This window comes from Talpa europaea (assembly GCF_964194135.1).
Source record: "Talpa europaea genome assembly, chromosome: 11".
Lineage (NCBI taxonomy): Eukaryota > Metazoa > Chordata > Mammalia > Eulipotyphla > Talpidae > Talpa > Talpa europaea.
Genome location: NC_140078.1, coordinates 45,179,723 through 45,204,423, shown reverse-complemented (window position 1 = coordinate 45,204,423; position 24,701 = coordinate 45,179,723). Strand labels below are relative to the sequence as shown.

Genomic DNA, 24,701 nt, shown 5'->3' with positions numbered 1-24,701 from the left:
TTGAATGCAGAAGGCTGGTGTGATTGATCTTGGAGATGACATGGCATTATTTGATTGGTGCTGGACTGGAGACTGAAGCTTGGTCAGTGATAAGGGTCAGCTGCCCAGTAGTGGCAGAGGGACCCACAAGGTAGTCTGTGAATTAGGATTATGACCCTTAGCCCTAGGACCTGAGCTGGAGACTGGAGAGTTCTGATATGTGACTCCCATTCTGGGCAGGGGCTCTGGGACCTTGCAACTGCCAGGCACCTTGACCAGCCTGAGGACATTTTCTCAGGGAGAACTGACAGTGGATATTGGATATATTGTCGAGGGAACTGATACAGACTTGTGGTCTGCTTTTACAGGCTGGAAATTGAGGAAATACTGAGCCTCATATGCCAGCCTCAGTGCAAGCATAGCAGGTAATGGGAAGTTGAGTGAGGTCTAAGAGGATAGACAAATCTAAGCCACAACCTTGACTATTTAGGTGAACAAATCTCCAAATAGTTGCATAAGATTTGTAAATATTGAGTGATAGTATAACTCAATGTCAAATTTTAATAAATCTGCAAAACCTTTAAGAAAATTACCACCCAGATCCTGGGCATCCCTTTGAACATTGCAGGGATGCAGTGATGTGTGAGGCCCAGCAGCAAGAAGGAGGGTGTCATGTCCAGGTCAGTGATCTGTTTCTTGACAGGATATGCTCCCTGTGCAACAGCTGCCCTTGAGAACCTGAAGTCTTTCTGACTTGCAACTGCACATTGCACATCTGTTGTTTTCCTGGAGCCATTTCTGGGGAGGACAGAGGGCCATTCCAGACTTTTATCAATTTCCAAGCTAACTGGTGCTGTTAACTGCTTCCTTGCAGGACAGCCTAGGGCAAAGTGGTACCAGGCTTTGTCCCTTTCTTTAGGACAGATCCTGGATTCTTGACCCTCTTGCTCCTTTCCCCTCGAGAGGGGACAGTTCTCACCTCTTCCGGGGTCAGGCGCCTGGTGACACCATTTAATCCACAGTTTCTGGGCTTAGGGATGATCCCCAGAGCCTTCTCACTAAAGATTTCTCATTTGCAGTGAACCAAATGTCTGACAACTCAAATCTCAACTTTTAAAATTTTAAAACCTTTTCTCATCCTGCTTACTATAAGTAAATCTACCCTTGACACAGGATGCTACAAGTTGGAAAGGTATTGATGGAAGAGAAAGAAATGAGGGCAGAAGCAACAAGAAGCAAGTTTCATTATGGTAGCAAGAAAACCTTATTGTGACGAAGACACTCCAGAAATGTAACTTTATATGTTGTAAGATTGATTTTAATTTCTAGGGTTGTATTGCACACCAGGAAAAAAATTTTGTCCTGGGCTACTCTAAAGATTTTCAGTCTTTCCTTTGTTCATACATCTAAGTCCTGACTCCCAGCCAGGTTCACTGGGGTGCACTGCCTAAAGAAAAAGATGCCTTGAAAAATAAATGGAACTTTTGTTTCATGAAATAACCAAACCATTCATAGGGGAGTTTAGTGATCTTTTTTTTTTTTGCCTTTTTTAAACAAAGGAAACACCTCTGAGGATTTATTGCTTTCTTTACCTTACAAGTAATGGTTCTATCATAGGTGTAGAGAACAAATAAATCAAATGGGGCCTCCCTGCACAGCAAACTCAATTTGACAGTCCTTTCTTCATTGTGTTCGAAAGCACCTATTTCCATCTCATAGCTTTTTTGTCTTTTAAAGATTTATTTTTATTTATTTATGCATACAAGAACTAGGGTGTAGGCCAGAGGTGCAGGAGGTAAGAGGATTCACCAGAAGAGTGGGGAGCAGAACAGGCGGACTACTGAAATACACTGTTGAGGGGAGCAGGGGTCAGAAGAGGTCTGCTGCGCCATGTGGGTTAGCTCCCTGGTTGGGATCGATCTCAGGCTATGGAGGTGATAGTGCTGAGCCTAACCCCTGAGCCACCAGGGAGGTCCCTCCATCTCATAGCTTTTGTATCTGGTTGCTGAGTTTGCATATGTGGTTTCCACTTTGCTCTGAGTCATTGCAGGTGAAAAATAACTCCATTTGTGCTTTTCTGAAAAAAAAAAAACAAAACAAAACAAAACAAAAACATTATTATCCATACCATGCCTTGCATAAACCACTATCCACTATGTAGCAGTCACTTGGCAGTGTATAACATTTCCAGGCATAGCTGTTGCACTTGAATGAGATAGTCCATAAAGATAGAATTCAAATCAGTGCCTATAAGTACAGAGAGGCAGATTGAAGCCCAGTGTCTAGAACTTCCTACCACTGGGTAGTGAAAGGGAATGACTATAGAAGGCTTTGGAGGAAAATGAAACCTCTATCCACTTTGGAGTCAAGAGCTTGGCTCTCATGAAAAGTCATGAGAGCCAATGGCTAATTGCCTCTGGATCTCAGTTTCCTCCTACCAAATGAGCCAATAATTGTATATATATTTTAAATTTGAGTGAGAGTTGTAGTGAGAGTTTAATGAGTTTATATTCAGACCCAGATCCTGGCTAGTTGCTTGGCTTTGAAGAAGAATCTCAGTGTCTCCTCTCTTCACTCCTGCCACTTCTTTTCCTTTTCTGGCATCTTCTTAAATTTAAAGTTGGCATTTGACAAGCTCGTAGGCTGGTACGTGACAGGGCAATGGAAAAGAGATTCACCTGCATGATGAATGGTTGGAGAAGAATTCAATATGATTTTGTTTAAATAAACAAAAACAGTTGCTCAAAAGAAAACTTTTGAACAAAGAATTAATAAAAAAAAAATAGAAGCTTTGGTTGTTGCTGAGAAGAGCTAGAGCCTTTAGTCTAACTTGTGTTTATGTCCCTAGGGAACCAATTCAACCTGGGGAGTCCTGCATCCACACTTTGAGAACCACTGGGCTAGATAATGTTTTTACCAGTTCTAAAACAGATGTTTTCACAGAAGATTTTGGGGAAGAAAAACATCAACTGGAATGATAAGAATGGCAAGACCCTGACCATGGCCTTGTGTTTCAGGTGTCTCCATGTGAGAGGTGTCGCTGTGAAGCCAATGGAGAAGTACTGTGCACAGTGTCTGCCTGTCCTCAGACTGAGTGTGTGGACCCGGTATATGAACCTGACCAGTGCTGCCCCATCTGTAAAAATGGTAGGTGACAAGTGAATTGACAATGGGATGCACCACCCTATGCCCCACCATCTCACTGCTTCCTTCATTGTAGTAGATGAAATACATTTGTATATGTGAATATATATGTCCACACATACATCTATGCATGGGTGTGGCCTCTAGGCCCCAGAGTACCATTGGGAGCTGTCTGAAGTAAGGCGTTCTCTCTTATGGTGTCAACCTCTATGAAATAGATGTTAAGAAATTCTTTGAGAAGAAATTCAATTTCCACCACTGAAGAGAGTCACTTATTTTAACTTTGTTTGTTCTTGAAAAGCAATTTCTTTCGTTCCAACACAAATCAAACATGCTGGTTGGGCTCATTAACTTTTCATTACTTAATGAATTAAAGTTGAAATATAATTGAAAATTTTCATAAGTAAATTAGGCAGAAGGAGAACCTCTTCTTAGTTCTAGTGAAAGCCTTAATAGATCAAGAGCCCTTCCTGCTATGTGAAAAAGAAATGGCAGGATGTCCTTGACCGTTATTTATAAAGAGAGAATGTTTTCTTATCTTAAATAATTAAACAACTTGGTTCTTAAGGCAGCAGGCACTGTTCTAGGTATAACTCTTTAAAAGGGTATTTGACAAGAGTACATTCCCAAGGAGAATGGGCTTGAGAATTATGGTTCCAGAGGCAAATTTTACAAAGTATTTTTGCATAGTTTAGAAGAAAGCTGACTCTGGAGGAAGGATCACATTGTTGTCCATCTCAGTGTCTTCCCTGGCTGGAGGGACTGGGTTTTCTCTGCATGGTACAAAGAATGGTGCTTGGACTCATGGTGGAAGCAAACATTTGATCAAAGATGAAAACAAGGAATGGGCTAACTTGTGAGGTTTTCAGCTTATCAATGGTGGGGTGACTGGGCCAAACTCTGTAGTCATGTGGTGTGAGCTTGTGAGCTGTGCATGACTGCATATTATTATTATTATTATTATTATTATTATATCTGAGATAATTCTGAGATTCTGCAGTCATACCAATCAAAATTGTATGGGCTGTGACATACCACAGCCACATTCACCTCTATAGTCAATACTCAGATTTCACCATAAATTGTAGAACTCTGGAGACAAATAAATGGAAGAGTAAACAAAATTTCTGTGTAATAAGGGTAATCTTGAAATAAAAAAGTCACTATATTAGCTCTGAAAAGGGCAAGTGAAACATTGTAGAGATATGTTTTTTACAGTCCTCTGAATGTAAGTGAACAGTATGGAAAGATATTACAGAGTTTACTTTAGAGTTATCCTTCTCTTATGTTTATGAATTGTGAAGTATGGGAACCATGAGACTGAGAACAGGGAGACCTTTGAGTATGGAGTAAGTTCTTTAAAAATTAAGGTGATAACTCTAGCTATGAGGTGGAGGGAAATAAATCCAGTTTAGTTTACTGTTGTCAGGACTAATGGGAGGAAAAGGACATGTGTGTTTGGGTAGGAGAAACAAATGGAGAGACTGCGTGTGGAGTGAGTAATTCTGGTGAGGGATGGAGCATGTGCCTGTGGTTTGTTAGGAGATTTGATGGCTGACATCTGGTTACAGGGCCCTGTGTGTGGGGGTAACAGGACAAGTGAACTGTCATTAAGTCCAATGGTATTTAGTATTTCGAGTGTCTGAGTTATTGTATGTTTCCCTTGTCAATTTTGATAAGAAACAAAGTTTTGGCATTAGATTTTCAGTGGGTCCATATTTGGAAGTTCACAAAAGATGAGAAGACATGGTTTTAATCCTTGAAACATTTTACAAAGTCCCACTCACAGAAAAGTTGAAACGCACAGTGAACAATCATGTACCCTTCACAGTATGTGCCAATTTTTAACATTTTGCCATATTTGCTTTATCTCTGTGTCAGGATTTGACTCTCTCTCCACCCATCTCTATATATAACCCAACGCTCTTTTTTTATTAGAGATAAATACTTAGAGATACCAATATTTGGGATAATATACATACAGGACAGCTTCTATTTGTACTATCACAAATATGAAAATTTCTTACTACAGTTGAAGATTTCTTTGTAGTTCTTTTGCCCATAGGGTTGTTCCATTTAGGGTATGGAGTTAAAACTTTTAGAAAATATATGAATTAAGTCTTTATCATTGACGGATATGTTAGAATTATATGTAGATTTAAAATCATGTATTTCTGTTCCTATTTAGATTAGGTCATTAAAATAGCACTTGGATTTTTTGAATAAACAAAAATGTTCTAAAGTAAAATTTGCATAAATAAGGCATAATCAGTGATTCACAGGATGTTTCATTATTGCATCTGTGGTTTGGGAAAAAAGGAAATGTTTGTTTCCTTGATATCAAACTTGGGAATGCTCTCCCTTTGCCTCCCTCTATATTTTCAGAGGCAACATGGGATGAAGTAAGGCAGAATTTTTGGTGTGGTACATTAAAAATTCATACAAGGAAGATAAATGTATTTTTTAAAAGTAGATTCAAGGTGGTTTGCAAAGTAGAGAAAGATACATATTAAAGGGTTTGATCCAATTTTATCAAAACATTGACAACTTATAATTTTCAAGAATACAACTAAATATAAACTTAAATGTGTCTAGTCATGTAAGTATTATTAAGTTTTGCTATAGGGCCTCCCTGGTGGCGCAGCGGTTGAGCACTGGGTTGCGAAGCTGCCCGCAGCCTCTGCAGCGCTGGTTCGATCCCCGGCTGCTCCCAGGCCACTGGAGGAGGGTCCCACATGGTGGCAGACCTCTCCGGCCACCCACTGCTCCCCTCAGCGGTGTACTTCGGTCCTTCTGCCTGCTGTGCTCCCCGCTCTGGCTCTGGTGAATTCTCTTGCCCTCCTGCGCTTCTGACTGTACCCAGTGCTTGTATAAATAAATAAATAAATAAACAAACAAATAAATAAATAAATAAATCTTAAAAAAAAAAGTTTTGCTATAACATAGTAACTAGGTAGAATTCGTCTTTTTTACTGTCTCTAGTTATAGAACAATCTAACCTTGACAGGGCACATCTTGTTTGGAATTCTTAGTAAAGGATTTGCTTGTAAAATGAAAACAGTTTCTGTCAGTAATGAATGTTCTGTAATAATTGATTGAGAATAATGAATAATGGACAGTAAGCTAGCACTGCCTCTCAAACATAAAAGCAATGTTTTCATAAGAAAAAATGACATGTCTGATAGGTCACAGATTAGAAATCATAATTAATGATGCCTTATATGAAATTAAATGCTTGGATAGGCTTTTCTTGGATGAAATATGGAAGCTTCAATTCTTGATTTCTGCAAAGTGGTCTTAATTCCTAATACTCTAATATCTTCACCTGTAGAATTAAATAGCTCTTTCTCCCAGCAGAAGGAAAATTGCAGTTCACTTGCAAGCTGCCAGAATTATTTTCATCAAAAGAGCAAAAGTTTGAAAACAAGAATGCTTGGAATATAAATAAATGATCACAAATCAAATACAACTTAATATATTCACTTTATTGATTGGCACAGATTAATCTCCCAAGCATTTTCTTTTTTTTTCTTTTTTCTTTCTTTATTTTTTGAAAGATTTATTTATTTATACATGCAAGAACTGGGGTATAGGCCATAGCTTTTGGGGGGTGAGAGGATTCACCAGAGACAGGGTAGGGAACAGAACAGGCAGATCGACTGAAATACACTGCTGAGGGGAGCAGCAGGCAAGTCAGGAGAGGTCTGCTGTGCCATGTGGGTCACCTCCCTGGCTGGGGATCGAACTTGTGCCATAGTGGCTGCTGTGAGCTTCATAGGTTGCGTCTTAACCCATTGTGCCACCAGGGAGGCCCTGGATTATCGTTTTTTTTTAAATGAATGATTTTATGGCACTGTTTTTTTTTTCCCCAGTGATACAAACAGTGCGTGTTATATTGACTTTCTTAAATTCAGTTTTCTCTGGTAATGGGTGCCCTTCAAAAGTTCATGGTGTCCATTTTATCCTTTGTTTTAGATTTGAGTCTAAACCTCCATTCTGTATCTATCCATGTTATCTTCTTTCATGGATTCAAAGGAAGAGACCAGGACATTAAAGTTGATATATGGAAAGCTTGTCAGGATTATCTGTGACTTTCTGAGGCAAGACACTCCAAGGAGTGTAGTATATACCAAAAGCACAAAGACATTGGATGAAATAATTATCCATTTCCCATGAAGTATCAGAGCTACTCCACAATATTTATTTACAGCTTTATTTCTACAAGAATGTGAATATGACTCATTTTTGGATGAATATGAAAGACATTTATGAAATTAAAAAAAAAACTTACACTTCAAATTATTAAAATCACTTTTGTGGAAAATATGTGAGAAGCATGCTAAAAATTAGGCAGAGTTCTTTCATTTATCTCCTGTGTATCTCAGAAAGACAAATAAGATGTGATAAAATCACATGTTGTGAATTGAATGGAACCAAATACTATGTGTGTGTGTCTCTGTTTGTGTGTGTGTATGATTCATATCAAGATCCTTCTCACAAAGAAACACCATATCACCATTGAATCAGTACCAATCATATAAAAATATTCTATCATTATTTAAAGATGACTTAAAATGAATTAAGACTACTCTTTCACATAACATCATGCATATCAAATAAACAGCAATAAATCTAACAAAATTGTGCAAGAGTACCACATTCAAAAATATTAAAGTCTTGGGGCCTCCCTGGTGGTGCAAATGGTTAAGTTTTAGCACTACGAAGCGACTGAGTATGAGTTCGATCTACCGCCAGGGTGGTGACCCACATGGCATAGCAGGCCACTCCTGTCTCTCCCACTGCTCCCCTCAGCAGTGTATTTCAGTAAATCCACCGGTTCTGCTCCCTACTCTGTCTCTGGTGAATTATCTTACCCCCCCCCCCGTCCCATCTCTGGCCTCCACCCCAGCTATTGTATGCATAAATAAATAAATCTTAAAAAAATAGTAAAGCCTCTCTGAGAGAAATTAAAGAAGTCCGAAGTAAATGGAGGCATATACTACATTCATGAAGGGAAAACTAAATACTGTAAACCTGTCAATCTGCATCAAATTATTCTATCAATTCAGCACATTATCCAGTGATTCTATATTTTGTGTGGAAATTACTAAACTGAGTCTAAAATTCACATAAAAATGTAAAAATTAAAGGGTGATCAGTAAAATACCAACAAAAAATATATCTGGAAAATTTATACTATGAAATATTAAGACTTATTTAAAGTCATAGTGATTCACATGTGTGTTACTATTTCAAAGACAAGACTGACAATGCAAAGTGGAATGTAGTCAAAAAAGCTCTGGACATAGAAGACCACCAGATACATGATTAAGCTGGTGCTGCAGTGCAGGGTGGAGAAAGGTGAGTTTTCATGTAAATGGTGCTGGGTTCACTACATATCATGGCCACAAAAGTTATTTTGACATCTACTTGACACCATACAAAAAAAATAAACAACACCAAATAGGTTTAAAATTTAAATGAGTGGGCCTCCCTGTCTCACCTGCTACTCCCCTCAGCAGTGTTTTCCATCAATCTGCCTGTTCTCCCCACTTTATCTCTGGTAAATCCTCATACCCTCCCACACTGTTGGCCTGTACCCCAGTTCTTGTATAAATAAATAAATCTTTTATTAAAAAAAGAAAATAAAATTTAAATGATTGCAAAACATTGTCACATTTAAAAGCAAAATTAGAGCATCTTTATGATTTTGAGTGGGCAAAGAATAGCTTCAAAGGACAATAAAATCTCAAACCATAAGGAAAGAATTGATAAATTGGACTTTGTTAAAGTTAAGACCCTCTTTTCATCAAATAACACCATTAAGCCAGTAAAAAACAGCACACATATTTGAAAGAAAATATTTGTAGATACATGTGTTTGACAAATGAATAAATAATTCTCACAATTTAAAGTTGAAAAATAAGACCAGGCGCACAGGGAGTGCATCCCGCATTGCCATTTTAGAACAGGGACATTTCTTCAGTAAAGACTATTTGAAACCAGCAGAAGGCTCCCAGAGGAGTCAGAGGTGAGCTGGGAAGTTCGCACATGCCAGGCCCCTTCTGGCCTACAGTCCCAGCCCAGAAGGGGAGCAGGCACCCAAGACCTGGGCAGAACAGGCACGCAGAGGAGTGCGAACCCACATCGCTTTTTTAGAACCAGGACCTTTCTTCAGTAAAGCCTGCTTGACCGGCAGATGAAACCTGGAAGAGCCAGAGGTGAGCTGGGAAGTTCGCCCAAGATGCCGAACAGTACCAGCAACACAGTGTCCCAATGCACACGGCAAATTAGAAAACAGACAGTAGGGAGTAGAAAGAACGCATACAACCCAGCAACTCCTCAGGAAAAAAGTACACCACAAAAAGAAAACCACCCCCCAGATTGCAACAACAGTTATTTGGAAGAACTTCTGAGCCTTCCAGAAAGAGAATTTAAAATTGCCATGATCAAAAAACTAACAGAAGTCATAAAGGAAAACAATGATAAGGGGAAAATACAACCATCAGAAGAATGAAATTGAGTCCCTAAAGAGGGAAGTAAAAGAAATGCAGGAGATCAAAGACTTAATGGAGGCACTAAAGAACTCTGGGGAAAGCAATGAAAGCAGAATAGAGGAAATGGAAGAATGAATAAGTACTCTTGAAGACACAGAAATAAAAAGAACCAAAACAGAAAAGGAAAGAGAAGTACGAAGGAAAAAGACCAAAGAAAGACTTGGGGAACTATGTGACTCCATGAGGAAAGGAAATATAAGAGTTATAGGATTACCAGAAGGAGAAGAGAGAAATGTAGGAACAGAAAATATTCAAGGAAATAATTGAAGAGAACTTCCCAAACATGAAGAAGGAGCTGAAAATTGATATACAAGAAGCAAGAAGAACACCAAACTTCCACAACAAAAGGAAAAATACAGCAAGACACATAATAGTAAAGCTCCCAAGAATCCAGGACAAGGAAAAAATAATGGAGATGAAAGAGGGAAGAAACAGATAACATTCAAAGGAAAACCAATCAGACTGACATCAGACTTCTCTGAAGAAACACTACGGGCAAGGAGAGAGTGGAGGGACATAGTCAACAGACTCCAAGAAAACAGATGCCAACCAAGAATACTCTATCCTGCAAAGCTCTCCTTTCTCTATGAAAAAGAATAAGGACTTTCCCAGACAAATAGAAACTATGGAATTTCATTATGAGTAAATCCCCACTCCAAAAATTACAACAAGGAGTCTTAAAGCCAGAAACAATAGAGGGAAAATAACGAAAGAAGGCCAAAAAAAATAGGTATTAAATAGAATAGAATAAAAAGAATAAATAAATAATATCAAAGGAAAGACAAACACAACGGCAAATACAGATGCTAACATATCAATGTTAACTCTAAATGTAAATGGACTAAACTCTTCAATAAAAAGAAACAGAGTTGCAAGCTGGATTAAGAAACAAAATCCAACCTTTTGCTGTCTCCAGGAAACACATTTAGCTACAAAAGATAAAAATAGACTCAAAGTTAAAGGATGGAAAACAATCTTACAAGCAAATGGACCAAAAAAGAAAGAAGGAACAGCTATACTTGTATCAGATAAAACAGATTTCAAACTCAAAAAGATCAAAAGAGACCCCAACGGTCACTACATTATGTTCAAGGGGACAATACTTCAAGAAGAAATAACACTCATTAACATATAATCACCAACGAAGGAGCACCAAAAGATATCAGACAACTATTGTCATCTCTGAAAACAGACATCAGAGAAAACACATATGTAGTGGGAGATTTCAACAAACCACTATCAACAATGAATAGATCAACAAGACAAAAAATACGTAAAGACACTAAAGCTCTAAATAAGGATCTAGAGCGCTTGGGCTTAACAGACATCTATAGAACACGAAACCCCAAAAAATCTGAGTACACATTTTTCTCGCACACAGATCATTCTCCAGGATCGAGCACATAGTGGGACCCAAGACAAACGTCAACAGATTCACCAAGATTGAAATCATACCAACGATCTTTTCTGACCATGAAGGCATCAAACTAGAAATAAACCATAAAAAGAAGGCAAGGAAATCTCCTACCTCATGGAGACTGGAAACCACACTTCTGGAAGACCACTGGACTAATGAGGAGATCAAAGAAGAAATTAAAAAATTCTTGGAATTGAATGACAAGGAGGACACCAATTTCCTAAATGTATGGGATGCAGCAAAAGCAGTAATAAGAGGAAAATATATAGCAATAGAGGCTCACATTAAGAAACAAGAAAGAACTCGAAGAAAAAACCTTATCTCAAAGCTCAAAGATCTAGAAAAAGAGCAACAAAAAAACCCCAAAACCAGTAGAAGAAAAGAAATAATAAAAACCAAAGCAGAAGTAAATGAAATTGAAACTAAAAAAAACAATCTAAAAGAACAATGAAACCAAGAGCTGGTTCTTTGAAAAAATATAAAATAGACAAACCCCTAGCCTGACTCACAAAGGAAAAAAGGGAGAAAGCACAAATAAACAGGGTCATAAATGAAAGAGGATAAATCACAAGAGACACAGCAGAAATCAAAAGAATAATCAGAAACTACTATGAACAGTTATATGGAAACAAGTTCAATAATGTAGAGGAGATGGACAAATTCCTACAACTCTACAACCACCCAAAGCTAGATAAAGAAGAAATAGAACACCTAAACAGACCAATTACAAACAGCAAAATTGAAATGGTAATCAAAAACCTCCCCAAAAACAAAAGCCTAGGGCCTGATGGATTTACAAATGAATTCTACCTAACATTCAGAGATGAATTAGTGCCTATCCTTCACAAACTCTTCCAAAAATTGAGAAGGAAGGGACAGTACCAAACACGTTCTATGCAGCCAACATTACACTATTACCAAAGCTGAACAAGGACAACACAAAAAAGGAAAACTACAGGCCACTCTCCCTAATGAACACTGAACATCCTCAATATAATTTTAGCTATCAGAATCCATCAATGTATCCATAAGATAATTCACCACGACCAAGTAGGATTCATGCCAGGGACAGAAGGATGGTTCAACATCCAAAAATCAATCAATGTTATCCAACACATCAACAAAAAGAAATATAAAAACCATATCATAATATCAATAGATGCTGAGAAATCTTTCAACAAATTGCAACACCCATTCATGATAAAAGCCCTTGAAATTCTTGGGATACAAGGAACATACCTCAACATCATAAAGGCCATCTATGACAAGCCAACAGCCAGTATCATTCTCAATGGTGAAAAGCTGAAAGCATTTCCATTAAGATCTGGAACAAGACAAGGATGTCCACTCTCACCACTGCTTTTCAATATTATACTGGAAGTCCTAGCCAGAGCAATAAGACAAGAGAAAGACATACAAGGAATCCAAATAGGAAAAGAAGAAGTCAAACTATCACTATTTGCAGATGATATGATAATATACATAGAGAACCCCAAAAACTCCACAGAAAAATTAATTCAACTCATCAATCAGTTCAGTAAAGTGGCAGGATACAAAATCAACACGCAAAAGTCAGTAGCCTTCCTATACACAAACAATAAATCTGAAGAAGAAGAAATCAAAAAAGCCATCCCTTTTATTATCAAAACAAAAAAAAATCAAATATTTGGGAATAAATCTAACAAAAGAGGTAAAGGACCTATACAAAGAAAACTAGAAAACACTGTTAAAAGAAATAGAAGAAGACACAAAGAAATGGAAAGACATCCCCTGCTCATGGATTGGAAGAATAAACATTATTAAAATGGCCATCCTACCAAAAGCAATATACAGATTCAATGCTATTCCAATCAAAATTTCAATGTCATTCTTCAAAGAAATAGAACAATTATTGATGAAATTCATATGGAATCACCAAAAACCCTGAATAGCCAAAGCGCTCCTGAAAAAATAAGAAGGGAATGGAGGCATCCCATGCCCAGACTTCAAACTGTACTACAAAGCCATAATCATCAAAACTTCATGGCATTGCAACAAGAACAGACACACTGACCAATGGAATTGAATAGAAAATCCAGAAATAAACCCACAGATTTATGGTCAACTAATCTTTGACAAAGAGCAAAGAATATGCATTGGAGCAAAGAAAGTTTGTTCAATAAATGGTGCTGGGAAAACTGGGTTGCTACATGCAAAAGAATGAAGCTTGACTACTATCTCACACCATGCACAAAAACCAACTTAAAATGGATTAAAGAACTAGACATAAGACCTGAAACCATAAAATACATAGAAGGAAATATAGGTGAAACACTACATGATAAGCACATCAAAGACATAATTACAGACACATCACCCAAAGAAGTGATAGTGAAGGCAAAGATCAACAGCTGGGACTATATCAAATTAAAGAGCTTCTGCACAGCAAAAGAGACAATGACAACAACAAAGAGAAACCCCACAGACTGGGAGAGCTTTTTTGCACACAACACTAATGATAAAGGACTGATCACAAAAATCTGCAAAGAGCTGATGAGATTCAACAAAAACAAAGAAAATTATCCAGTCAAAAAATGGGCAGAAGAGCTAAAAAGAAACTTCTCTGAGGAAGAAATGCAAATGGCCAACAGGCATATGAAAACATGTTCAACATCACTTGTAATCAGGGAAATGCAAATCAAAACTACCATGAGATACCATCTTACCTAGTGAGAATGGCACATATTAAAAAAAACTAGCAACAACAAATGTTAGCGAGGTTGTGGAGAAAAAGGAACTCTCCTGCACTGTTGGTGGGAGTGCAAACTGGTCCAACCACTATGGAGAGCTGTGTGGAGATTTCTGGACCTACTAAACATAGAGCTTCCATATGATCCAGCAATTCCACTCCTAGGTATTTACCCAGAGGACACAGAAACATCAGTTCCAAAGAGCACCTGCATGCCTATGTTTATAGCAGCACTGTTTACAATAGCTAAGCTTTGGAAACAACCTAAATGCCCAAAAACAGATGACTGGATCAAGAAGATGTGGTACATATATACCATGGAATATTACTCAGCATTCAAAAAAGATAAACACATGCAATTTGCAGCAACATGGATGGCGCTGGAAGGGATCATGCTCAGCGAAATAAGCCAGAAAGAAAAAGAAAAATACCGGATGGTCTCACGCATAGCAGGAATCTAGAAAACTTAAATAAGGGACCAGGAAAAAGAATAACTGTAAGAAAGTAAAAATCAAAATCAACAAACAACTATGAACCAGAGACACTCTATGGGGGGTGGGGGGTGGGGAGGGGAGGGTTTGGGATCAAAATAAGGGTGTTGCAATTGTATGGGGAATATAAAAATAAAATTTATAATAAAAAATAAAGTTGAAAAATAAAAAAAGAGAGAAAACAAAAGTAGGAAATGCCAGTTCTCTTTTTTTCTGAATACTTGTCCCCATGTTTCATTTATAAGAGAGATATAGATGCTCACTGACATTTTGATATTGGGTTGCTACCGCAAGGGCAGGTCCTCAAATAATAAAATATCCTTGTAATGTTGGTGAGAAAAAAAAAAAAAGATTCCTGGTTACGGTCAATGTCTGGGTGGACATTTCATGTTCTTTCTCTGGGCTTTCTTCCAGTATCCCTGTTTCCTTTAACACCCCAAGATGTGCATTTGGTTCATTGTTCTGTCTCAGTTGCCCCAGTCTATGCGTGCTTGTGTGTGTGTGTGTCCCTGACGAGGAGGGGCATCGTGTCTACAGTTAGTCCAGGCTAGCACCCTTAGCTTCTGAGAAAGGTTCCTGTATCTTGTCCCTGAACTGGAATAAGTGGGTGGAAAGTGAAGGAATGAATTAATTCAAATGATTTTTGTGTCTAGGATCAATATTCACAATTTTGGTGATGCTTCTGTGACCAAAAATATACTATAGGGACTTAATTCTTGCTTATATTAGCCTATGCTAAAATTGGTTTCTTTAAACTTTATTTCACTCAAAGTCACAGGCTTTTCAAGAACTTATCATTGGCATTAAGTTTGACTTAGTATACTGCTAGAACATTGTCATCCTGTGACAGGGCTTGTACTTGGTGCAGAAAATAGGAAAAACTGGATTTCCTAGTTTAGTGTAATTAAGTTAGTATTTATCTGAAATAACTTATGATAAGTTAAGATGTATGTGGTAATTCTTAAAAAATCACTAATAAAATCAAAAAAGGAATTGAACATGACACACTAAAATATTTATCTAGGTTAATGAATGCAGTCAGGGAGGAGCAGAGTAAGAAAAAGTCAAGAATCTTCTAGAAATAAAATTAAAAAATGTATATGCACTTAAGATCAAAGCTCCAAAACACATAATGAAAAAATTTACAGAATTCAAAAGAGAAATAGTGGACCTCCCTGGTGGTGCAAGAGATTAAGCACCACGTTAGGAAGCAATCCGCAGCCTCTGCAGCATGAGTTCAATCCCTGGCCGGCCAGAGAGCAACCCACATGGCAAAGCAGACTTCTCCTGTCATGCCTGCTGCTTCCCTCAGCAGTGTCTCTGGTGAATCCTCTCACCCCATGCATCTCTGGCCTATACCACAGCTCTTGTATGCATAAATCAATAAATCTTTAAAAAAAAGAGAGAGAAATAGAAATTTAAAAGAGCATAGTTGGAAATTTCAACAAACAATTCATAGAAAAAAATAGAATAACTGAATTCCACTATCAAATAACTGGACCTAACTGATATAGATGTAAGACATGCTGCCCAACCACTAAAAATATTCTTTCTTCCCAGTTGCTATGACTTAAAACAAGTGTTTAATAAATGAGAATTTATTAAATTTATTAATCATACAACTATGTTCTTTGACCACAATAGAACTCAACAAAGTTAAATTAGAATGCCAGCAAGAAGAAATTTGTAAGCTTTAGGAGTATTTGGAAATTGCAGAGCACACTACTTAATAACACGTAAGTCAATGACAAAATCACAGAGGTATTAGAAAATATTCTGAACTGATAAAAAAATGAAAACAGAACATATCAAAATGATACTGAAGCAATATTTAGGGGAAAACTTAAAGCTTTAAACACATATCAGAAAATGAGAAGCCCACATAAATTAAATATAGAAATTAAAAACTTTCACGATTCAAATCAATATGTAAGCTTCCTGGGGTGCCTCCCTGGTAGCGCAAGGGCTGAGCACAGTACTGTGAAGCTATCCACAGACTCTGCAGCATGAGTTCGATCCCTGGTTAGGGAGCAACCCACATAGTGCAGCAGACCTCTCCTGACTAGCCTGCTGCTCCCCTCAGCAGTGTACTTCGGTCTATCTGCCTGTTCTGTTCCCTGCTCTGTCTCTGGTGCATCCTCTCACCTCCCACACCTCTGGCCTGTACCCCAGTTCTTGTAATCAAAATAAATAAATCTTAAAAAAAAATATATGTAAGTTTCCACCTTAAGGAAATAATAAAATGGTAAATTATGCCAAAGCATGCAGAAAAAAGAAAATAATGAAACCTAAGCAGAAATAAAAGAAAGGGTTAGAAATAAGTCAATAAAACCAAGTCAAGTTAATTCTTTGAAACTTGGTTCTTTGAAAAGATCGATAAAATTGACAAAACTTTCACTGGACTGGCAGGAATATGTCAGAAAAGAGACAAATCAGGAATGAAAAAAGGGACAGCATAGTGATTCTACAAAAAAGAAATATAATATTATTAGCAACTTTATACCAACAAACTTTATGCAAACAAGTTGGAAGGAATGAACAAACCTTGGGAAAAAAAAATTACTAAAACAGACTAAATTCATTCTTGAATTTTCCTAAAGCAAATAAAATTTCTTCTTTTTCTCCTTCAAATCTTAATTTCTGCTTGTCAACTGGACTGTTCTTATTGATTCATTTTCCAAGATGTGGGCCTGCAAGAATGAAGGTTGGCGAGTGTATCCTGCAGGGATTGTGCTCTTGGAATCTCTTGGTGGGCACCAGAATTCCCCCCAGGACTTGATGAAACAGTCTTGCTACCCCCAGCCCCAGAGTTCCTTGCTTTAGAATGTGTGGCCTGGGACCTAAGACCTTGCATCTTTAATAAGCTCCTAGGTGGTCCTGTTGCTATTGTTTGGGGCCCACCCTTTGAGAACCACTGTTTTTCAGTCACTTGTCTTCTTTTTCACACTCTTTTTGAATATTTTCTACTAGTGAAATTTAATAAGAGAAGTACACACTGGAGCTATAAAACCTTGAACATGAATGGGTACAATTTGAATTTTTGATGCATTTTCAAATGTAGCATTGTATGTGTTTTATAAAGGTTTTAGAGTTTATAGGAATATATAACATATAATACTTCTAAAAATTGGAATATCAGTGAAAAGAGAAAATGACTGTTGAACGGTGAGTAGCAAAAGTTTAATATAGATGTGCTATCTGTGCTCAGCTTGTTATTAAAGCAAATTTAGCTGTAAACTTTCTAGCAGCCAGTCAAAAAGAGAAACAAAATTAACAGACCTACAAAGAGAAACATACTGTAATTCTGCTTTTACTGGCATTAAAGCCCAGGTGAAATGACTTTTTAGTGAAATATTTCTCTAAGAATAAAACATAAACAAATTTTTTGAAATTATAAACTTCCTTAGTATTCCGCAACATAGCCTAAGAACTCAACTCCAAAGTGCTAATGCATTTCTTCTCAGCATGCTTACTTTCTTCAATTATTTATTCTTTCTGGAAGCACTTAAATGTCCCTGGTACTCATTAACTAATATTAGTTCTGGGTTTTTTGCCCATTCCAGCTTCAACTCTGGCCTCATCAAAGGAGATCAGGGTGCTCTTGGGTCTTCTTATTTCTGATAAATTAGGTGAAGAGTAGAGAGGGTTAGAATTTGTTCTCTTAAATTCAGGCACTTGTTTTCATCTCCTCCTGAGGTCTAAATTAGAAGTTTTTCTTTATAAATTTGAAATAGCTTAAAATTGTATTTTGTTTGCAAACATTGGACCAGAATCTTAGTTTTTAAAACAAATGCATCAGGTTAAACACAGCCTACCCCAAAGTAGTTGCTACCTCATTATTATGGTGCAGGTGCTTTTCTGTATTAAGTGCTCTTCAACCCTTCTAGACAGCAAATGTGTATACTTCCTAAAGACAAACTGCATTTGCCTGAATTGCAGGCAGTAGGGACTCAGGTCATAGACTAGTGTTGAAATTTTTTTAATTTGCTGAGGACCAGGCCAAAAGTCCCTTCCCTGTCTTCCCCTCTTTGTAAAGATATGTACCCAAATGTCCTCCCCTGTAAAATCCTATCTGCCTGCTTCTTAAAGTATCATCTGGTGATGACTCATCTTAGTTCCCAGAGCCCTAATTGCATTGCATTCTGATGTAGGAATTGTGGAGCCACCATAACTAAACATCCACTTTGTTCATTGTGTTCCTTTGTTGAATATTTGGTTCATTTTTAGGTTCCTGAAGAGGAGGGAAGGAGGGAGGGAGGGAGGGGGAGAGAGAGAGAGAGACAGAGAGAGAGACAGAGAGAGAGAGAACATGCAAGTGTATGTATTTGTTGCTTTCATTAAACATTGACACTCATTTATTTAACTGTAGATGCAATGATGAGTCAAGTTATGATGCTTGCCCTTAATGAGCTCATAGTTTAGAGGGGAGGTTGCCTTGTGTCTGCTGCTTTATTTGAATGGTGATGAAATAGGTGGATGATTTGGGGGGAATCTGAATAATACAACAATCATCACTCTGTGTATGGTCTTGTTTTGTAATGATTTCATTGAGATTAATTCCTAAGAGTGAGATGATTAGGTCAAAGGCTTGGAACATTTTTATGACTCTGATATATGTTGCTATTTTGTTGTACAGAAGGTTGTGAACACTTTACTAAGCCCTCAAGCTGACACACTTGATCACCTTCTATTTTACTTTAATTGATACATAATGAAGCTTATTGTTTCAATATAAGCCCCTAAACTTTAAAAATAGTGATGGCTTTTTTGAAAAAGATTTATTTATTATGCACACAAGAGCTAGGGTACAGGGCAAAGGTGGGGGTGGTGAGAAGATTCACCAGAGACAGAGTGGGGAGCAGAACAGGCAGACCCACTGAAACAGTGCTGAGGGGAGCAGTGGACAAGACAGGAGAGGTCTGTTTAGCCATGTGGGTTGTTCCCTGGTCTGCCAGGGATCGAACTTGTGCTGCAGAGGCTGCAGATTGCTTCACAGTGCTGTGCTTAATCCCTTGTGCCACCAGGGAGACACCTGATGGCTTTTTTTTTAAAAAAAAAAAAAAAAAACAATGTATAATATATGTCTACCTCCTTAACAAAATGACTTTAAATGGAATTTAAATGGTTCTTGATGTCTGAAAGTCATTGATGTGAAAACCAATTATAGGACTTTCCTCTAATACAGTGAGGTCTTCAGAGTAAGACTTTGATCAAGTATTTTGATTTCTCCTTGCCCTTTTTGTACCTGCAAAATGGAAATATTAGAAATAGAAATACAGTTGATGTTTTGTGACAATGAAATGATGAATTTAAATGTGCTTCATGAATTCATTGAACATGTACTGATGACCTATATATGTCACAGGAGATAAAATGGCAAGCCAGAAGCTTTTGTAGAGACACAGATCATATTAGGGAGACAGGGACTCCCCAAGTCTGAGGAGCAGGCCTGCCTGTGGACTGTGGAGGGAGGTCCACAGAGAGGAGTGAAAGAAGGTCTGTGGAAGGGATGAGGTTATCCCTGTTTGTGGGCTGGAATACTGCTGCAGCCTGGAGGTGGGAGAAGACCCAGGCCCTGAGAGACAGAAGCACAGTATGGGCATGGACTTGCTCAGAGGGCACCTTTATGTCATGTCAGGGGTCAGATAAAAGCTCCAGGTAATGAGGTATCAGAGAAGTGGTGCAATTATATTTGAACTATGGCAGTCCTTCTGGTTTGTGGAGGCACAGAAACTCACAACCTCAGAAAAGTGCGCTGCAGGCTTTGTTGGAAGACAGGGGCCTGCAAATGCCTTTTGTTCAACATTTTGAACTGCCAAGTTAGATTAAATTCCTTGAAGAGTATTGCAAAGTTTCCCTGGCTTGGGAGCTAGGAAAATGTTACTTTTCAGCAGAATCATAGCCAGGTTGTTTAGTTTGTCGTGATCATCTTCAGTTTCTTCACCTGCAGTTGAGGATGATCTTCTCTGGGTTCTGAACAGGCTTATTGTCAGGATGAACTTTATTTCTGCCTGCTGCTGGGTGGACACTCAACAATCACGCTGACATTCTTGGGCTCCTCTCACTTTGTGCTTCTTAAAAGTAGCTCCCATCATCAGATTTTTTTTTAAGGAACCCTTAAATTTGCACCACAAAGATGGCAGTTTGCCCAGCTTTAGCGGAGAGAGTGAAGCTGCAGAAAAAGTTATGTTTCCAGCTGTATTTCACTGGCAAGGCCCTTTGTTTTCTGGAAGATTATCCATTCATACTCCTTCACCATTATTTTTCTGCCAAAAGCCACTTGGTCTTTAATGCAGTCGTCTAAAATATCTCCAGCCTGTGTCCTCAGCAAAAGGGGAATCAATTGTCACAACAGACAATAAACCCTTCATCCCAAGACAGAGAGATATCTTCATCACATTCTTAGTATGATCAATGGCACCATTAGCAGAGGTAACTTGAATTGCATCCAAAGCACTTACATTGGATGCTTTCTGGTAGAAATGAGCTGTCAGTGTTAGAGAGTGTGAAGACAGATAGCCTTGTGAACAGTGTGTCCAATCTGTCTCCATCTCTAGGAGTGTGAGCCAACGAATATTCTTAGTGAACTTTCACTGAGTACTTCCAGGGAATGTAAAGTGCCTTCTCTGTTGGTTAGAAGACACAACCTGCTTTTATAATAACATCAAAACCCAAACCTTTTATTTGCCTTTCAGGAAGATAAATGTCAAGGATGAAAGGGTTCATTTATACCTCGAGGTATCCATAAACTACTAGTTCTGAAAATTGCATCTTATCTTCTCTAAAACAAGCACTTTCTCTAAGAGCAGTCACAGTTTCATAATCCTAATCAATTAATTAATTAATTAAAAAATAAATTCACTTAAATAATTTTTTAATTTTATTTATTTTTAATTTTATTTATTTATGCATAGAAGACCTGGGGTACAGGCCAGAGGTGCAGGGGGTGAGAGGATTCACCAGAGACAGAGTGGGGAACAGAACAGGTAGACTGACTGAAATACACTGCTGAGGGGAGCAGCGGACGAGACAGATTAGGTTTGCTGCTCCATGTGGATCACCTCCCTGGCCTGGGATTGAACTTGTGCTACGGTAGCTGTTGACTGCTTCATAGTGCTGACGTTAAAAACCATTGCACCACCAGGGAGGCCCCCTGAACAATTTTAATAAGAAATGTAAGCCTCTAAAAATAGTGTCTATATTTTATCCTGTTATGACCTGTTCTCAGGAGCCTGGGCTTAACAGTTGTTTGAACAACTCTTTGATTACTTGAGGTTGACAGTAAATTCAAAGGTGCATTTGGATGTCACCCCATGGAAATTGTAAAATACTAAGGCTTCTACTTACAGGCCAGCTCAGAAAGAAGGGCTGAAAGGTAGTGGAATAAAGGAAGGGTGATGGGATGGGGTGTGACCGTACAAGGAAGACTCCTCTCACCATTAAAACCATTCTTCAAAACTTCTCTGAAGAGGAAATGCAAATGGCCAACAGGCATGTGAAAAAATGTTCAACATCACTTGTCATCAGGGAAATGCAAATCAAAACTACCATGAGATACCAACTTACTCCAGTGAGAATGGCACATATTAAAAAAACTAGCAACAACAAATGTTGGCAAGGGTATGGAGAAAAAGGAACTCTTCTGCACTGTTGGTGGGAGTGCAAACTGGTCCAACCACTATGGAGAGCTGTGTGGAGATTTCTGGACCTACTAAACATAGAGCTTCCATATGATCCAGCAATTCCACTCCTAGGTATTTACCCAAAGGACACAGAAACATCAATTCCAAAGAACACCTGCACCCCTATGTTTATAGCAGCGCTGTTTACAATAGCTAAGCTTTGGAAACAGCCCAAATGCCCAAAAATAGATGACTGGATCAAGAAGATGTGGTACATATATACCATGGAATATTACTCAGCATTCAAAAAAGATAAACACATGCAATTTGCAGCAACATGGATGGCACTGGAAGGGATCATGCTCAGCGAAATAAGCCAGAAAGAAAAAGAAAAATACCGGATGGTCTCACTCATAGCAGGAATCTAGAAAACTTAAATAAGGGACCAGGAAAATGAATAACTATAAGAAAGTGAAAATCAAAATCAACAAAAATCTATGAACCAGAGACACTTTTGAGAGGGTGGGTGGCGGGAGGGGAGGGATTGGGGTCAAAATGGGGGGGTTGCAATTGTATGGGGAATATAAAAATAAAATTTATTATTAAAAATAAATAAATAAAACCATTCTTCAGAAACATTCGAAACTGGGAAGCTAATTTCAGAGATACATGTTCTCCAGATTGTACCAGATAGTGTGAAGGGCACTCATATCTAGTCTTCAAATCTAATCTGGTTTTTGAGTGGATACATAAATGTATAAATGCCTCAGGTATTACTTAGCAGTCCATTTTGGGTGCTCAGAAAGAGTAATATTCTTTTCTCTGATTAATTAGCATCTTTTCTTGTTTATTTTCTCCTTTTTGGTTATATTGTTAAATCATTCTCTAAGTTAACAAGATAAAAACTTAAAACATTTGTCCATTACTATTTGAAGACCCAGATAGAAGGTCCTATGTCACCTTTCTCTAAAGTATAATGAAAGTCTGGGCAGGAGTCTGAGAACCTGAGTAGGTTTCAGGGTCTGCTCACCCACTGCTGCCTCTCCAATACCACAGAAGGTGCTGACACTGTGGACACATGTGAACTTCACTTTCCTCATCAGCAGAGATAGGTGAAACAGGAGAGAGTATGTATAAATGTTCCTTTAGAAATTAAAATAAATACATATGTGTATTACCTGAAAAAGGGGAAATGTTTCAGCAAATAAAATTACTAGGATTTTTTTAAAAATTGTCACACATTTACTCCCAAAACTCCAATTTTATTTCTGTTAATTGTTAGATTTTTGAAGTCCTGGGAAAGAAAGGCACAATGTACAACTTCAAACTTGACCCCAGTGTTCTCACTCCCTCTCTCCATCACACCTGGCTCATCCACCATCTTGAATATACACAGAGCTACAGACAGATCCCTTCACCTGTTTTCCTTAGTTGCTCACTCTACCTGGAATGCATTAAGCACTTCTGGAGCAAATTAATCTCCACCTATTTTGGAGGGCCAGTCCCTGTGTCAATCTCAAGTGGGCCTCACCTTGCTGTGCAGAGGAAGTATCACCATGCTGTGGCTTTTGATACCCAAAAGAGTGAAATCTCATCCATATGTTTCTCTCTCATGAATTAGTGGATAATTCCAAGGGGCCCAAACCTACTCATTTCGTACTTCATTCTCCCTTATCTTGCCTGCACAGAGAGGCAGTTGTATAGACTAAAATAAAATAAAATATGTAATGTCTCTTTCTCTCATTTCAAGGACTTAAAACATTGTAAATAAAGTGAAGTGAGAAAGACCAAGCTTCCTGTCCTTGATTTAAGAGTGACCCTGGAAGGAGATTTTGTCCTTTTATCTCTTTAAATACCTCCTGTCTCCCTATCCTCAAATTCTCTGAACTCTGACCCATGTTCAGGTCCAGAAACCTCTCGACATCTCACATACAACTGCTTCAATCCCGAGGCTCCATGAAACGATGATCACCAAAACAGCCCGATGTTCATTATCTAAAATAAAGCATGAAAATAATGAAGAAGCTCAGACTGTTCCCTGGAGCTCCCACAAGTAATGAAAAGCCTGAAGCTCATTCATTAAGATTTTATAAACAGAGCGGGAATAAAAGGATATTTGTTTTAAAGAAATTCACTTCAGTCCAGTCTATTCTTACATTAGAGGAATTTTGTAGAGAATGTAAACTTATTTTTAAAAATAGTTAAAATAGAATTCAGCCCCCGCAAGTGAGACTTTTGCCTATTCCTGGAGTGTTTTCCTGGTAACATTTGTTCACAAATTCTAATCAAACTGAACAGAGTTTGATCTTTACTCTGTGCTCTGAAGGAATGTAAATATGTTTAAGTGCACTATTGCCACAGGAACTTGTTGCCGATGAGAGACACAGCAGTCATGAAGCAGGTTTGCTAGGCAAGACTCTGCTACTTGAACAAAGTTCTTGTGCCATGTATTGAAAGTATACAGGCTAGTAAGAGCTGGTCATGTGACAGTGGTATAAGGAAAAGATCCCGGGGGCTAAGGAGAACAAAGTTTTATGAAGAACAGCGAAGGGAACATTGTGACCATATGAGAGTCATTTGCATTGGCATATGTGCTGATGTTATCACAGGCAGAGTTATCCTGAGACCACCATGGAGATAATCATGTAATCAAGCCTTTGGTGGCCTAGGCGTTCACAGGCCTGCCTCATGATAAGGGCTATGGTCCATAGGTAGTCAAGGAATGCTCTACTGTGACTTACAGATAGCAAATAGGTTATAGTT

At 38.2% G+C, this 24,701-nt stretch overlaps 1 protein-coding gene across 1 annotated transcript in view; it reads left to right on the top strand.

The window, feature by feature from the left end:
- Window positions 1–24,701, top strand: part of VWC2 (von Willebrand factor C domain containing 2) — a gene marked incomplete at both ends in the record, with an annotated part of 149,923 nt that overhangs the window by 24,038 nt on the left and 101,184 nt on the right. Inside the window, one exon of the mRNA XM_084247971.1 lies at window positions 2,997–3,126. Within this exon, the coding sequence (XP_084104097.1) occupies window positions 2,997–3,126 (130 nt within the window). The remainder of the gene's footprint in view (window positions 1–2,996; window positions 3,127–24,701) is intronic.